Source organism: Drosophila montana, unplaced genomic scaffold (assembly GCF_035044405.1).
Source record: "Drosophila montana isolate Dmon_TW-CO22-7 unplaced genomic scaffold, ASM3504440v1 contig_2178_1, whole genome shotgun sequence".
In the NCBI taxonomy this organism is placed as follows: Eukaryota; Metazoa; Arthropoda; class Insecta; order Diptera; family Drosophilidae; genus Drosophila; species Drosophila montana.
This window is the reverse complement of record NW_026997075.1, coordinates 2,223,368-2,241,690: the sequence shown is the minus strand read 5'-3', so window position 1 is coordinate 2,241,690 and position 18,323 is coordinate 2,223,368. Positions and strand designations below refer to the sequence as shown.

Genomic DNA, 18,323 nt, shown 5'->3' with positions numbered 1-18,323 from the left:
CATCATCCTGAATGAGCTTTGTGCCCGACGCACTCCCAAGTGAATAATGAATGCAAATTCGATTTCGTTGTTTCTGACTGCATCCCATCGAACAAGGTTTGTGGCCTTTATATGCCTGATATTGATGCCCTTGCCGAAGGGTATATTGATTTTGTATAGATATGTTTCTATAAGATACAGAAGAAGACAACTGGTATATATGTATATTCTTGATCAGTATCAACAGTCGAGTCGACATAGCCGTTTATCCGATTTTAAGCGAACTAGTCTCTCAGTTCTAAAGCTATCATTAGATAACTTGTCTTTCCATGGCGTGCAATATATGCATATATAGAAATCGACCGGATCGGAACACTTTTATATAACTGTGCATTAACGTGCAGCATGTATCATGATAGATGCTTGCATATGGTCAAGTCTGGGCATCAGCACACCAGCTCCATCGAATAGGAACAGTTCAAGCCAAGGCAGGACACAAAGTGACCTGCCTCGCATGGCACGTCACAAACCTAAGGTCAAAGATCAGATCACGACGAAAAACTGCCTCGGTCGTCAGGGGCCTGACTGAACCCATCCCAGAGAGGCGCCTCAAAAGGTAACACCCCAGCGACCTTTCTGCGAGGCGAATCATTTAATTACCTAACAGTATTAGGCTTCATCCTCAATCCCCTGCATTGTAAATATGCCGTCATTGTAAACACCTCTCAATTCTAACTTAACCCTTACTTCACAGTCTTTCGCTTGGTAGAGATCATTTTTATTATAACTATATGGAGCATATATGTTTAAAGGCAGAATGGATCCAAAAAATGTGTTGTAATAGAAATCTTTTCCGTTTTTCTAGATATCCTCACCAAACTCAGCAATGACGAGCTTCACTTTTCTCCCAAGCTATCAACAAAACCCTAACAAATCGTTCTGCTTTGTCACAAGACTCCAATTAAAAATAATCGAAACATCTAACCCAAATGTCTGCAAGGGTATTCAATCGTCGGCGTGCCAAGCGCAGCCGTTCGTTTCTATTCCTGTTCAAGTGCGTTAATCACACAATCGCAGATTTACCAAAATTTCAAATTGACTGCAGGCGCAGGTATGATTGAGATAAATGGAATGCAACTGGCCCAACTCTGGCTATTTCAATTTGCAATCAAATATTGATTACGCTTAACTAACCTCAAAGATGGTTTGCATAATCCGATTTAACCCATTTGTGAGTGAATGCAAATAAAGAGCTGCTATTGTTGCCGAAATTAATTTATTTTAACTACATTTATTTCGAGGTGTATGCAATTTCAGGTCAATAAGTTATATAATATATTTAAGATTTAAATTTGCAGATATGTGAAAATGGTGAAGCTCTTAAATGACTTTGATGAAAACATCTTTGAAAACAGAATATTGACCATATAAGAACTACCTTTCAACCAGCTGCAGCTAAGCATATGATATAGTGGTCCGATATTAAGAAGATATCATATATATATATATGGGGGGAGCATACTGAAACCAAGAAAATACTTTTCGACCGATCGTTCCTATGGCATCTTTATGACATAGTGATCCGATTCGAACGATTCCGACATGTGTCCTGCCTGCAACAGAAAGACGAACCTATCAAGATGATAGCTTTAAATCTGAGAGACTAGTTCGTATAGACACAGACAGACGGAGGGACGGACAGACGGTAAACTCAACTCTTGATGCTGATCTAGAGCATATATACTTTTTGAATCCGGAGATGCCTCCTTTAATGCGTTACACCATGACAAAATTATAATACCCTCCACAGGGGTATAAGTAATAGATTTTATTGAGTTCTTAAAGCCCCTACAATGAAGTATGTACGGTATATGCAGCGATCACAGGCCGTACGTATCTCACGTATCTGCTCAAGTAGCTGATGGCTTAGTTCAAAGCACTTCGATACGTGCGCTCAATTTTTGAAAATAGTTTTAAGCCATAAAAATTACATACAAAATTAGAAATAGTCATAATTTAAATAAGTATTACTTGATATTATACATTTTTTCGTAGTGTTTGATTTAATGATAATCCGCAAGAATTTCAATTTCTCTGCTTGAAAAACGCACACACACACACACACACACACGCATGTAATCTATTTATGGGCACATTTGTGTGCGTGCATATATGTGTATTTGTGCATATGTACACATATGTATGTGCATGTATTTATCTTGTTTTAGCTGTGGACTTAATAAACTACCAGAGCTAATCATTGTGTCAGTTAGGTAACTCGACATGGGCACATGGTGCAGGTCACGTTCGGCTGGTAGCCAGGCTATCATGTCTCCTAAATTTCTCCCGGTTTCATGAGACACCCCCCCCCCCCTGCTCCACCCTTCGGCACTGAGCATACTGCCCTCCTGCGCTCCTGCTGCTCGGCTGTTGCAAATCCACACTCACTTTTTTTATGTGTCACATTAAGTTATTTTCAACGCGAATTTTCGAAATATATTTTGTCGAACATTCGCTGCGCCTGTGGCCAGCTGATGCAGCTACGGGCGGGGGGCGACGCAGCATTGAGAGGGGAAGGGAATTTGTATTTTTCGATATACATATGTATGTATGCATTCCCGTTCGCATTCACATTCTTCTGACGCTGCTTTTCTCTTATTGCAAACGCGCTTCTTTTTGTTTTTTTTGGGGGGCCTTTTTTTCTGTTTTTTCTTTCTTGTTGCTGTTGTTGTTTCGAATGCTTATTTTGTGCTTTGCTTTTTTGGACACTGCCAGCGATGGCATTTTTGTGGCCTAAATGCAGACGGTTGGCAAAGGGGCGGAATGGGGGGCAATGGGTGACTGAGGATTGGTTGTTGCAATGTGTCAGCGCCAGTTGCCTCAATGAATCTGTTTACAATTTCCACTTTGTTGTCTTGCCCTCTCGCTCTCGCTACCGCAGCCTTGTGCTCTGTCTCTTTCGCTCTAGTCAAATATATGGCTTTGTATGTCGATTTGTATACAGCACATGCCACATGAATGTTGCACGACGTTCTGTGTATGCACGTATGTGTGTGTGTGTGTGTGTGTGTGGCTTGCGCTGATAGCTGATAACAGTTAAGAGCTTAGAGCCAAGCGAGTGCCCAAACAAACAGAGCCAAGCGATGCAAGAAGAGCAGAGGAAGAGACAGGCGACGGGCAGGCAAAAGCCACCGCCCACTGGCGCAACTTTTTGCAAGCTTGCAAACGATTCTAAACACACACACACACACACACGCACAAGCACCGTTAAACGGTGACAGACTCAGCAAAAAAAGCAGTTGCAAGCAGCAACAGCAGCAGCAACGACAATGTCAAACAAAAAACTCGAACGAGTTGCCAGCGCAGCCAACGACTTCTAATAAAAACCGGGACGGCAACAACGAAAGCGTTGCAGCAGGAAAATTGTTCAAGAAAATTCTTAAAAGAAATTAGCAAAATAAAAAAAAAACATGTATAACAAAAAAAAAAAAAACAACAAAAAGAAAAGGCAAAAACAACAGCAGTAGCAACAACAAAACTGAAACTAAAACAAACGACGACAGCGATGCGATTTTCTGCCGTTAGCTTTTTATGCGGCGCGCAGCGTAAAGCTCAACGTCTCGAGAGCCGCGCCATTTCAGAGAGTGCAAGATAAAGAGCGTAAAATCGGTATGCGAATGAGAGAGGGCGCGGAATGGAGAGCGCAGCACGAGCCGCGACTTGGCGCTCACTGCTTCTGCTGCTGCTAGTGCAGCGTTTCCTAAAGAAGGCAAACTGCAGCGAACAAGTCACAATGTCACCCGACAAAAGCATCGCAAATGATTTGACTTGCAATGCAAGACAACTTTTTAAGGATTCACTTTTAATATAAGACAAATTCAGGAAGAATATAAAATATGTACTCATATTCCTTTTCGATTGTGAACATTATTATCGTACAATTGCATAATACTAGTTCAGAAAAACAGTTACATACAATCAACAAGAGGCTAGGAACTCGAAAATGTGAACTCTTAAACTATTAACAATTCGTTCGAAAGCAGAGGCGACGTTATATGTAGCTATGCGTTGATGAGTAATGGTGACCATTTAACAATTCTGTTTTCAATTCTGTTTATTCAGAAAAATATTAAATTTTTAAATTTATTTTCGTTTCACATTCATAGTAATGTTGCTTTATAAAACAAATAATTGCCAAATATCATTATTTTTTTGGTAATTCATAATTATATTTTATTGCTCCGAACATTTTCATGAGTGACGTTTTTGTCGCCTGTTTTTATACACGAAGAGAATTTTGAGTCGCAATCGCAATAATGTCGTCAGCCGGATGCTTAGCTAGCTTTTTCTCAATAGAATAAAAGAATAAAAGCAAACAACAAAAAAAAAACAAAAAAAAACCTCGTAGCAACAAAATAGGCAAGTGCGAAAGAAGCAGAGAGAGAGAGAAAGGAGCGAGAGAGAAAGTGTGAGCGCAAAAGGGGTAGGGAGGAAAACAACGCGACGCAGTTAAAAAATTGCGTTGTTCATAAATCAGTCTCAATTAAAATTAACTGGAAAATGCAACGCTAATTAGATCTGCGGTCAGCACTATGCTTGGGGCACTTTACGTCTGCGGCTACAACTTCTCCTGGACCTGAATGCGGACTGCATCGCACGGCGCACGGAACCGGCCGGCATTTGGGCGGGGCGGCGCGGCGCGACATGGCTCGGAGGCACCGAATTTTTTTTTAAAGCATATTTCTGTATGTACGCATATGTGTGATTTACAATTTGCAGGAAAAACAATGCGGCATTTGTTTAATAACAATTAAAATAATAGCAGTCACAACAACAACGACGACGGCCGAAACACGCCGACAAACGTAGCGAACAAGCATGACAATAATTGCCAGTTGTTGTTGACTGCTGACAACAACATGCGAAACGAAATGCCGACAATAACAACACAGCACAATAACAAAAAGAATAATAAAAAAAACAAAAGAAACAACAACAATTATCTATCAACAGCACGCGCGACACACGTTACGTATACGCAATACATGGCTAGCCCACTCATCATACGATAAACAACATCATCATGAACGTAATTATCATGAGATGTCGACATTATCATCTTCGTATTCCAACCACAAACGTCGTCGGCATCGTTGCCGTCGCCGATTCGTTACGTTACGTTGTCGTTCCGACGTCTAAATGAGCACTAAAACGTAACTCAACGACGCAGACGATGCCGGGCAGCCGGCTCTGACAAAAAAAAAAATAAATAAAAAAAAAGTAATAACAACAACAACAGCAGCATATAAAACTATCCTTGCTGCACTCTCTGCGCGCTTTTATTCGCTCTCATTCTCTCTCTCGCGCGTTCCTGACGTTTATCAGCAGTTTGTAACAGAGACGCAGCAGCCAAAAGAAGCAGCGGCCGCAGCTTTTGGGGGCGTCAAGGCGTCAGGACAAAAGGCAGCGCAGCGCGCTCTCAATTTCGCTTATGTGTTTGTATGAAGGTGTGTGTGTATATGTGTGTGTGTGCCTTGGTATGTGTGCACTTCAACATGGATGAACGAACGTCAAATAGAACATGTGCTAATGAATTATCAACTGTCGGCACAACGTAAATGTTAGAGCGGACAGGGCGACGAATGGACAAGGATAAATGAATGGATGAGGGGATAATAAAAAAGAAATACAAACAACTAGTACATATATGTCTATATATAAATATATATGTGTAAAGGCATGCGACTGCATGTGGGACAATCGAAATGGTAGCCTACTTAATAGAGGGAGAGAACACTGCAATCAACGGCAAATGAATAACAGCTTAATGAATGAGTGCATTCACACCGAACGCAATGTAAACGCGTCATGAATCCATTTTTAGACCAATTGACACTATAACTGCTGTCAGCTTATGACTTATTTGATCAGAAGATAAGGGACTACTGTTTGCAAAATGAATGTGAATCGATAAATTGATTGCAATATAAGTGTATAAATGTATCTCATAGCAAGAGCCGGTTCTTATGGCATTTTATTCAAGGGAGTTTTACGTTTAAACTTGATCTTGGGCTCTGAATAACTCATATCCCTAATTGAGTACAAGTTTTTAACGCCATCCTTTAATGTAAGATGTTTATTCAAAATATTACCTCGATTGGAAGTATTTCGATAGACGAGTGAGAGTATTAATTCAGACTATCCCATATGTTTCCCATATTACCATATTACCATATTTCTCCAATTCAATTTGATATATGAACAAACCAATCGGTGAATTTACTAATTTCATGTAATTGAATAATAAACAAATGCACTCAATTAAAATCGATATATATATAGATAGTTAGGCGTTGACTGAATGTTTTCATTATTAACCTTGGGCTTGGCACGTTATTAAATCATCTACAGACTCTGAAAAGTTATGTAGCACACTTTAAGGCGCCTGCAAGCGGCAACTTTCTGTAAACTGCATATGTATTAGTCTGTCTGTGTAACATGTTTCCTTGTGGTTATATATATATTCATATGAACGATTATATAAGTGTGTGTGTGTGTGGTTTTGTGAGATTGTGTGTGTGTGTGTGTGTCTGTGTGTATGTGTGTGTGTGTCTGTACCAAAAGGTAAATGACATCAATGGAGGTTGGCTGGCTGCTCAGTCGCGAACGGGCGCTGACTGCGACTGCGACTGCGAGTGCAGCGTGTTTACTTTTTGCTTGCATTTTCTCTGGTCTCTGGTCTCGGTTTCCGTTTGCTGCTTGCCTGCTTACAGTTTCCGGCTTTGGGCAACGCACACACACACGCACACACATACATCTGTACACACACAGCGGCTGAGTTTCTATGCGCGCGCCTAAATGTATGCAATGATTTTTTCTTCATTTTTAAGCAGCCTGCACAAACGCTGCAGATGAGGGCGGCACACACACACACACACACACACACACACACACACACACACACACACACTCACACACACGCTTTGAAGTTTGCAGCTTTGGCAAGCTCTTTAATAACTAATCAGAGCCAAAAAGTGCGCCCTGCCCGGCGGGCAATCGCCAAGTTATCCGTTGCGTTGAAAACTTTTTGGAAACAGCAGAAATTGCCGCTCATTGTTTGCTGATAACTGAAATCAAAGCAGGCGTTGCAAAGGGGGCGTGGCAAGTCAGTGTTCAAGTTTTGGCCCATTGCCAATGAAATGAAATTCTATAAAATGTTCATTTCGAATTGATGATGCTCTATCATCATTTAGGACATGATGAAACCATTTGCAAGACGATAGCATTTAGTTATGGAATGTTCTAATTGCTAACGTTTCCATAAGAAATCTAAATGTTATGAAACAGAATGGGATTTTCAAGATGAATTTTCGCGCCAAGCTTTAAATATTTTGCACAAGAGGAACGAAATGGGATCATTTCTCTATGGCTTTTGGACTGTGTCAGTGCAATTTGGGACAAATTTTCCACATGTGCAACGAAATGGAATGGAGCAGCCTTTCAAATATTGTTTGTCGACAGGCGTAACGACAAGTTAAAAAGGAACGTAGTGGAATTAGAACAGACTGCAAATACTCGTAAATTTTTATGAAGTTTAAAGAAAAGATTTAATATATTATGCGTCCTTTGGTATAGTGTACTTAAAATTTTTGCTAGATTTCTTAAATTGTTGCTTCACATTGGGAACATTGGAATGGAACGAGCAACAAAATATATTGTAAGATGTACAGTAGATGTCCAAGCGATTCATTGGATAATTCGCGTACTTTTAATACCCTCTCCATGTGAGGGAGCATAACAAAAGGCAAAATTTCTTTTTGGGCCAACCAACCAAGAATAAAGTTTGTTATGTAAAATATAAATTTGGTCTCTTTGAACCGGCGACTTACCGCTGGGATCGTGATGTGGTGGCGGCAGACCCGCCTGCTGTTGCTGATGCTGCTGATGATGATGATGGGGGTTGGGCGCACAGAATGCGCTTGAGCCGCCACCCAGCGTTGGCGGTGGCCCGACTGGCGGGGGTGGCGGATATGCACTAGCCCTATACGAAGGCGGCGGTGAGCCAACATCGCAACGATCCGGCGGCACCGTGGGCGGACCACCCTGCGGCGGCGGCGGACCGTAATGGGCCTGCGGCGGCGGTCCACCATAATGATGAGGCGGCGGTGGCGGACCACCATGATACTCTGCCGCCTGCTGGTAATGATGGGCGTGTGCCGCATGCGCTGCATGGGCGGCCGCATACTGATGCTGATGATGCATGTGCAGCACTCCGCTGCCGGCGGGCGCCAATTGATGGGCATGGTAAGCGGCAGCGGCCGCGGCAGCTGCAGCCGCAGCGGCTGCATAAGATGGCGGCGGCGGTCCATGATGATCCGGCGGCATATGCTCTGTATGCAGGCCCAAATCCGGCGCATGATACATGCCCGCGCTGAGCGGTTCGCCCGGCAGCAGCACGTGCGGCGCCGGCGGTTGCACGGGCAGCGGCGGCGAGCTGTGCGCTGCAAGCGGCAAAAATGAAAATATAAGTATGTTGTCAATCATGATTGAATGATTAACAACCGAATTAAATTGGATATGAATCGTTGAATAAAGTGCATTTCGTTGACAATATTGGCGTTTCGATAAAAAGTTGAATAATCTTAATATGTTTAACTATTTTATTCGAACAAACATTCAGATTATTTTGAAGAAGTCGATTAATATTTTCTGGTAAAATATCAATATATGATCTCAAGACTTATTCATGTTCAAATGACATTTTTAACATTTGTCACATTCTACCAATATTAACATTATTCAGTCAGTGAAAATACAACTATAGAAAATTTAAAGAACTTTGATAAGGTTTCTGTGCCGGTGCTTCAACATTTATTGAAATCGATAAATAATTTTTGCCAGTTGCCAAAAAATTATCAGCGTTGCCATATACTTTGAAATACCCAAAGCAAACGGCAACTGAATTGTCAGCGCTGCCATAATTTTCACATTTTAGACTTAAAATGGAATTTTATATATGAAAAACGGTATATCGGCTATAAAGGTTGCCATATTATCAAATTATACATATATTTACGTTTTTTTTGATTCTATAAATTGAATAAATCGAAATAAGTTTATTCAATTTTGAGCGTTGCCATATTATAAAAATTTTATAATATTTATGTTTATATTTGATTCTAAAGTCAATTAATTGAAATACTTTTCTTCGATTGTCAGCGATGTCATATTTTTCAAATTTTAAAATTTTAATATTTGATTCTAAATTTTATCAGTGCAAAAGTATATGCAATTTCAGCGTTGCCACTTCATTAAAATTTAAAAATATTTACTTTTGTGTTCGATTCTAAGATCAATTAACCGAAATCATTTAATTCAATTGTCAGCGTTGCCATATTATTAAAAAATTTAACTATAAATTTATATTCGATTCTTAGGTCAATTAATCGAAAAAGTGTAATCGATTGTCAGCGTTGCCATATTGGTGAAATTTAAAAAATAATAAAGTTTTAATAGGATTCTTTATGAATCTGTAACTTACCCTCACTGAGACCGGAACTAGCACCAGGTGGCAGCATGCTGGATAGAGCGCTGAGTGGCGTATAGGATTTGGGTGGCTCCACGGAGCCGGGTCGCAGAAGGCGCTCCTCGGTAACGCTGGACTGGACACGATACTGCATTTTACAATATGCCTCCTGGGCGGCACCATTGCTGGCATTCACATAGACGCCGGTAATGGTGACATCCGTGTCCTGAACAATGACCACACTGGATGACGTTGGACGGCTGCAGTCCTTGGCATCTTTAGCGCTGCTCGAATCGCCACGATAGCCAGTTGTTGTAATGGTAGTGTCCGTATTCGTCTCCTTGGTCTCCTTGGAGTACTTGGAATCGTTGCTCTCCTCGATCATATTGCTCTGCGGCTTGTTGCTTAATGCCGCATCCTTAAGATCCTTTAGCTCTTTGGCCTCCTTGGACTCTCTGGTGTCCTTATCCTTGCAATCTTTGGGCTCCTTTTTGATGTGCAGCTCGGCTTGGGCTTTGGTCGCGCTCGTAGCCTTGGTTACCTTCGTAACCGTCGGCCTTGTGGTTTCCAGCTCATCGTAGCTCTCAAAGCTGCTGCAATCGCTGGCCAAATTCTTGTCCAGATGCCGTTCCACTTCGTAGGTGGCCGCCACAATGGCGCTGGCATTGAGGCTGGCCATGCGCTTGCGCGCCAATATGCCCTTATAGTCGCCAATGAGCTCCTCGGTGAAGGCGCTTTTGCGCTTCTTGGGCAGCTGTTTGGGCGGCGGCTTGGATTTGGCTTTATCCATATCCTTTGCCTTCTCCTTGTCACGATCCTTGTCCTTGCTATCGGCGTCATGCTGGGCATGCTGTTGCGTCTCCGTATCGCTGTCCTCGACTGGGACTTTTTTGTGATGGCTCTTCTTCTTGGATTCACTATCACCAGCCGCTGGCGTTTGCTTCTTGGCGGTCGTTTTCTTCTGCAGCTTCTTCTTCTTTTGCTGCTGCAAACGCTGCAGCTGCAGCTCCTCCGCCTCGCTGTCGCTATCGAACTCCCAATGCTTGCCCACGCCGCGTCCGCCGGGCACATAGCGCAGCTCACGACGCGGCTCCACGACAATCTCTGCCTCTGCTTTCTCCTTATCCTTGTCTTTTTCCTTATCTCGGTCTCTGTCCCTGTCCCTGTCTGGCGGCAGCTCGCTTTTGTTGTTATCATCGTCGCTGCCATCGAGCGTGCGTATGCGCGGCGGCTGCTGCGTCGCCTTGGATAGGCCCAGCTCATGGGCGGTACGGGATTCATTCTCATAGAGGCACTGCACCTTGGCCAGCGCATTCAGCGAGGCCATGCGATGCCGCTTGGCCCCATAGCTGCTCAGCTTTTTCTCATCCTCCGAATCGCTGCTCTCGGAGCGCGAACTATCGCTGACCGCCGCTGCCGGCGGCGTTGGCAGCTTTGATTTGGCTGCCGCTTGCTTTTTTTTGCCAGCACCAACTGTTGCTGTTGTGCCACCTGTCGTTGTTGTTGCTGCTGCTGCTGCGGCTGCTGCCGCTGTTGTTGTCAACGTGGGCGTATTTAGCTTGCGTTTGATCTGCTTCTTGCCGCCGCCTTTGCCAGCGCTGATCGGCGGCTCCACAGCAGCAACTGTTGCTGCTGCTTGCTCCTGTTTGGCCTTTTCGTCCTTGGCCAGCAGCTTCTGCTCCAGCTGCTTGAGCGGCCTGTTATCCTCGTCGGAAAACTCGCGCAGCTCCTTCAGCGTTGGCAGCACCATTTTGATAGGCTCCTCATCCTCGGAGCCGCTCTTGAAATCGTATATATCATTCGCCGCATTCAAGGAGCTCAGCGCCGTTTTACTGCAGGCCTGCTGCAGTCGGCCTTTGCCCGCTGATGTTTTGCTGTATTTGTTTTTGGGCCGCTGCTTGGCGGGCGCAGCTGCTGCAGCTGCAGGGCTTGGTGTTATTATCCCGCTGCCCGTGGGCGTTGACTCTATGGGTGTGGCCATGGGCGTCGGCGTCGGCGCCGGCGTTGGCGTTGGCGTCGCTGTCGGCGTTGGCGGTGTTTGCATACTATTGATTTCCTCCAAATCCATGTGCACCAGCTCCGTGTTGGAGTCCAGCTGGGTGCGTGTCTTCGATTTGCTCTGCTCCAACTCTGTTGTTGTTGTTGCTGTTGTTGTTGTTATTGTTGTTGTTGCTGTTGCTTGCGCGCCCTTCTTGCCACCCTTGGGTGCTGCCACACCGCCCCTGGCCTTGTCTTTTGGCGTTTGTTGCTGCGTTTGTTGTTGTTGTTGTTGTTGTTTTTTGGGCGCCGCCTTTGTCGCTTTGGCTGCCAATGTGGACGGCGGCTCGAGCTTGGCCTTTTTGGCCGCGGACTGTTTGGCGCCTTTGGCACCAGGAGATTCTTTGCTATCGCAATGAGCATCCTTTGGCTCGCTTAATACTGCCTCCGGCTCCTTGGACTTTTCCTTGTCCTTATCCTTATCCTTATCCCTCTCCTTTTCCTTCTCCTTGTCGCGCTCCCTGTCCAACTTGCTGGCCTCGTTGTCCACACGCTGGCGCTTGACATTTAGCGGCTTGCCAGGATTCAGGCTGGCTATGACCTTGACAGCTGCTGCGCGCGATTTGGTCTTCACATTCTCCGATATGGAGGACTTGAGGCCCTCGCTCATGCGCTCCTCGCCGCTGGGCAGCAGATTGTCAAAGCCATGAATCTTAATGTCCAGACTCTTGAGCATTTTATTTATGGCTCGCGCCTTGCCGTCCTCCTGACGCTCCTCCGGCGACAGTTTTAGCGTACTTGATCCGCCAGACTTCTCCGTGCTGGCAGTGGCTGAGGCTAATGTTGTTGTTGCTGTTGCAGCGGATGTTGCTGCTGCTCCAGCTGTTGTTGTTGTTGGTGTTGTTGTTGCTATTGCACTGGACCCCGTCGCCTGCTGTTGCTGTCGCTTTATTGCTGTTGGTGTTGCCTCCGATTTGGCACACCTTTTATCCTCCGGCTCGTCCGTTAGCTTTTGCTGCTTGCCACTGCTGCGCTTCTTTGACGTCGACGCCGACGTCGTCGCTGTGGCAGACGTCGCCGTCGTCGTCGCCGCAGCAGCCGCAGCTGTGGAGCGCTGCTGTCGCTCGGCGACGCTGGAACGCTTCTTCGGACCCATCTCTGTGCGCTGCCCAGCCAAGAGACTAGTGTGTGCAAGGGAAGAGAAAGAGAGATAAAGCTCATAAGAGAGACAGAAAGAGAAAGAAGGATAAACCTAAAGGCAAATTTTATCGTTACATGTGCTCGACGCAATGCATACCCTATGCTAGAAATGTTTTCTTACTAAACTCGATTTGTGCTAGTTACACGTCTACGCTACACTGTAAAAAAGTCAGGTGTGAATTTAAAAACCACCTTGGTCTTTATTCGAAACTGTTTTGCTATTAAATTAAATGGTTAAGTGTATAAACCCTAGCCCTGGTTGGTAAAAGCGTAGTAAGAATTAAAGGAAAACAAGTAAGCACGCTCTAGTCGAAAGTACCCGACTAGCAGATATCCTAAGGCTGAACATATATTAAAACACACACAAACGCACACCGATTGCCCCTTAAGCCGACACTATGAGAAATGCACCCAAACAAAGCGCAAAGCTGTAATTTTAACAATACGTTTACGTCAATTTTTAGAGATATGGTAAGCAAAAAGTGAAATGTATCTGTATCTGTATCTGTATCTGTATCTGTATCTGTATCTGTATCTGTATCTGTATCTGTATCTGTATCTGTATCTGTATCTGTATCTGTATCTGTATCTGTATCTGTATCTGTATCTGTATCTGTATCTGTATCTGTATCTGTATCTGTATCTGTATCTGTATCTGTATCTGTATCTGTATCTGTATCTGTATCTGTATCTGTATCTGTATCTGTATCTGTATCTGTATCTGTATCTGTATCTGTATCTGTATCTGTATCTGTATCTGTATCTGTATCTGTATCTGTATCTGTATCTGTATCTGTATCTGTATCTGTATCTGTATCTGTATCTGTATCTGTATCTGTATCTGTATCTGTATCTGTATCTGTATCTGTATCTGTATCTGTATCTGTATCTGTATCTGTATCTGTATCTGTATCTGTATCTGTATCTGTATCTGTATCTGTATCTGTATCTGTATCTGTATCTGTATCTGTATCTGTATCTGTATCTGTATCTGTATCTGTATCTGTATCTGTATCTGTATCTGTATCTGTATCTGTATCTGTATCTGTATCTGTATCTGTATCTGTATCTGTATCTGTATCTGTATCTGTATCTGTATCTGTATCTGTATCTGTATCTGTATCTGTATCTGTATCTGTATCTGTATCTGTATCTGTATCTGTATCTGTATCTGTATCTGTATCTGTATCTGTATCTGTATCTGTATCTGTATCTGTATCTGTATCTGTATCTGTATCTGTATCTGTATCTGTATCTGTATCTGTATCTGTATCTGTATCTGTATCTGTATCTGTATCTGTATCTGTATCTGTATCTGTATCTGTATCTGTATCTGTATCTGTATCTGTATCTGTATCTGTATCTGTATCTGTATCTGTATCTGTATCTGTATCTGTATCTGTATCTGTATCTGTATCTGTATCTGTATCTGTATCTGTATCTGTATCTGTATCTGTATCTGTATCTGTATCTGTATCTGTATCTGTATCTGTATCTGTATCTGTATCTGTATCTGTATCTGTATCTGTATCTGTATCTGTATCTGTATCTGTATCTGTATCTGTATCTGTATCTGTATCTGTATCTGTATCTGTATCTGTATCTGTATCTGTATCTGTATCTGTATCTGTATCTGTATCTGTATCTGTATCTGTATCTGTATCTGTATCTGTATCTGTATCTGTATCTGTATCTGTATCTGTATCTGTATCTGTATCTGTATCTGTATCTGTATCTGTATCTGTATCTGTATCTGTATCTGTATCTGTATCTGTATCTGTATCTGTATCTGTATCTGTATCTGTATCTGTATCTGTATCTGTATCTGTATCTGTATCTGTATCTGTATCTGTATCTGTATCTGTATCTGTATCTGTATCTGTATCTGTATCTGTATCTGTATCTGTATCTGTATCTGTATCTGTATCTGTATCTGTATCTGTATCTGTATCTGTATCTGTATCTGTATCTGTATCTGTATCTGTATCTGTATCTGTATCTGTATCTGTATCTGTATCTGTATCTGTATCTGTATCTGTATCTGTATCTGTATCTGTATCTGTATCTGTATCTGTATCTGTATCTGTATCTGTATCTGTATCTGTATCTGTATCTGTATCTGTATCTGTATCTGTATCTGTATCTGTATCTGTATCTGTATCTGTATCTGTATCTGTATCTGTATCTGTATCTGTATCTGTATCTGTATCTGTATCTGTATCTGTATCTGTATCTGTATCTGTATCTGTATCTGTATCTGTATCTGTATCTGTATCTGTATCTGTATCTGTATCTGTATCTGTATCTGTATCTGTATCTGTATCTGTATCTGTATCTGTATCTGTATCTGTATCTGTATCTGTATCTGTATCTGTATCTGTATCTGTATCTGTATCTGTATCTGTATCTGTATCTGTGTATGTATCTGTATTTGTATCTATATCTGTATCTATATCTGTATCTATATCTGTATCTATATCTATATCTGTATCTATATCTGTATCTATATCTGTATCTATATCTGTATCTATATCTGTATCTGTATCTGTATCTGTATTTGTATCTGTAGTTTCGCGCATCTAGCTTTTAAATTTTACGAGTTTTGTTTTAAAAACCATATCTCAAAATCGAAATTTATCGATAATATGCAAATGGAAGGAGTTATCGAAAAAGTGATAAGCCTGATTACGGTCATGATTACGGTATACGAGAATATATATATTTCAAGTCTATTGCTTATCTATCCGATCAAGACTCGTTCATATATACAAGGTCACGAGACTCGGATAGATCAACTCGGCTTGTCGTCGCTGTCAATACTATATATGTATACTTTATGGTATCGTTAATACTTCCTACCCCCTGTTACATACATTGTCCCAAAAATCATGTACACGTTTTACCCAGTTGGTTATTTAATCCAAAATAAAAAATAATGTTCCCATCGTGCACAATTCTTGTTCCCTATCCCTGTTTAATTTGATGACTACACATTTTTATCTTTTACATTACATACATATGTATGTGCTCGATATTTCATTTGCATGTCAGAGGAAACAGCTGAGTCAGTTGTTTCAGCGACTTTCCACTTCACTTTTAATTTCTTTTCCCTTTTTTTCTGGTTCAAGTGTCAGCGCGTGACAAACAATGAAAATTTTAGTCGCAATTTCTACCCGTCGGTTCTTTGGCGTCGCGTCTCTTCATTAAATCGTGGAGAGCCGACCTGACACGAGAGTTAAGGGAAATTTTTGTCAAAGGAATATTCCGACAAAAGAAAAATCTGTATTTTTTGCTTGGCATGTGTTAGGCAACGGAAGTTATTTAAGCCCAGTCTAAGGCTGGTATAAATAACGGATCCCATTTATTAAAATTCTATATTATGAATTAAAAATCAGTTACTGATATTCACAAAATTTTGCTTATATAAAATTGTCAGGATATTTAAAAGTGAAAATTAACAAATTGATAAAAATATTTTTCAGCTCTAAACAATGGTTATATATTTTTTTTTAATTTTTAGAGGTTTACTTTGGGCTTCACAATTGCCTTTCCCCTCGAGACCTTCGATAGAATATTCGGAGCTGGGATTATGGATTATCAAAGCTTTAAGCCAATTTAAAAGGCTTAAGGATAGCATTCAAATCTTTGTGTTTACAAAAGTTCAAAGTTTACGTGTAAAAGGGAAAGGAATCGATAGTTTCAAACAAAATTTGCGAATATTCTAGATTTGTTGAAGGGACACACTGACAGACATGCCTAGATCGATAAAACTGTGTACCCATTTTCAATACATTTTCATTACAGGGTATAATCAGGATTTAGACATACCTACAAATCTCGTTTACAATTCATTCAAAATACCACGATAATGATAAATACATTTACATATATAATAAACATAGTGTAAGATGAGCAATAGTTTAATATTGTCTACCTTCGAATTTAAAGTTTTTTAGGCAAGATCTCTTTTTCAGCTAACACCAACACACAAGCACATTCACACATACACATGTGTCAAAAGTCAAGCTCTTAAGCTACAGTTACATGCACATACATACACACACACATATTTACCTTACGCTCTCGCTCGCTTGCACTCGCGCCTTCTTTCAGTTGGCGGGCGGGCGGGCGCGCGCGCGCTCTCGCTCTCTCCCTCTCTCACTAGCAGTGTTTTTTTTAGGTGAGCTGGGAATACCAGTAACAGTTTAAGCCAAAGCCATTCCTGGGCATTGGCAGCAGCAGCGCCATTTGGGTGATGAGCCGCCTAGCGTAGGCGCTGCGTTGTTTCAAGTTTAAATGCAATTATTTTGTTTGTTTTTGTTTGATTAAATTGTCTTTTCATTTGTTTTTAGTGCTTTTGCACTGTTTTTGCCTATAAAATATGCAACACTTTTTTTTAGTAATTGAACATAAACAAATCGGTTAACACGCATTTTGAGCAGATTTCATCATAATTTATGCATTACAACGGCTGCGGCGGCTGTTTCAAGCCTTTTATGCAAATGCGCCAACACTCACGTACACACAGATACAGACAAGCACACACATATGGATGTAAGTTAAAAAGTTACAAGACATTTGTTTACGTTCGCTCATTTGTGAAGATATGGCAACGCTGTGCGTAGTTTGCTCACGTATACATACACATATACAGACACACTGGGCATTGGGCACATTGCTAAAACATCAACAAAAGAAAAACTGAAATTAACAAAACCAACAACGCACACACACACACGCACACACAAAGGACAAGGAGATACACACTGGAGCAGCCGTAGCAGAACTCTATTAAAAACTGGGCGCATTTTTTCCAACTTATAAAATGTATGAATTTGGGATTTGTATTTTCCAAGCAAATTGACAACAACAACAACATCAACACACACACACACTTATGTACACAATTCGAGTATTGGGGCGAACGCCCGCCCGCTTGCGTACACAATTTAATGATGCAGGAGTGCTCTTATTGGAATTGAATTGCCTTGCGTATTAGCTGCTTGCATTTAATGTTAATGGCATATGCACATTCAAACTCAACAAACTAGAAAAAATAACAAAAAAATAAAAGAACAACAGCAGCAGCTGCCGTTGCCAAAGCACACGCACACGCAGCGAAAAAAAATTTTAACGCGGACACTCGACACACACGCTCACGAGCATCTTATCAGACTGGCGCTCTCTATAGTGATGGCTTAACGGCCCGATATATCGCTTAACGTTTGGGCTGTTATTTAACAGTGGTATCAGTGTGCGCCTATCGATAGGGGTTGTTAACATTAACACGCATGGAAATTACAGCACGAAATGATGTTAGCTAAACTAACGAGCAGTGCAGACTAGCTAACAGCGCTTATTTAATTTAATGCCAAACAATTTTTTAATATGTTACATTAACTTTGTTAAAAACCAACAATTAAACGAAAAAGCTCAAGAAAAGTTTAAAATTGCGTTTTTACAATTATTTCTATGAATTTTTTTAAGTAATTTTTAGAGAATATAAACATGATTTCAACTTCTGGTAGTCAGTTTTTGATCAAATAAATTAAACATTATTGTAAATTATGAAGTATTTTTATATAAAAGCCAAAAACAGAATAAATAAAATCTGCATTAGAAATGCCTCCCACAGAGTGAC

The 18,323-nt window shown here is 41.5% G+C and overlaps 1 protein-coding gene across 2 annotated transcripts in view; it reads right to left on the bottom strand.

Moving 5' to 3' along the window:
- Positions 1–17,825, bottom strand: part of Hers (Histone gene-specific Epigenetic Repressor in late S phase) — a 57,688-nt gene extending 39,863 nt beyond the window's left edge. The window contains exons 1-4 of one of the 2 annotated variants that reach the window (XM_064681160.1): positions 17,627–17,825; positions 16,757–17,054; positions 9,521–12,663; positions 7,869–8,480 (exon numbers count right to left, since the gene is read on the bottom strand). In XM_064681160.1, coding sequence (XP_064537230.1) covers positions 7,869–8,480; positions 9,521–12,638 — 3,730 coding nt within the window. In that variant the 5' untranslated portion in view covers positions 12,639–12,663; positions 16,757–17,054; positions 17,627–17,825. The remainder of the gene's footprint in view (positions 1–7,868; positions 8,481–9,520; positions 12,664–16,756; positions 17,055–17,626) is intronic. The other variant, XM_064681159.1, reaches the window with a different exon arrangement.
- Between the last annotated feature and the right edge of the window lie 498 nt (positions 17,826–18,323).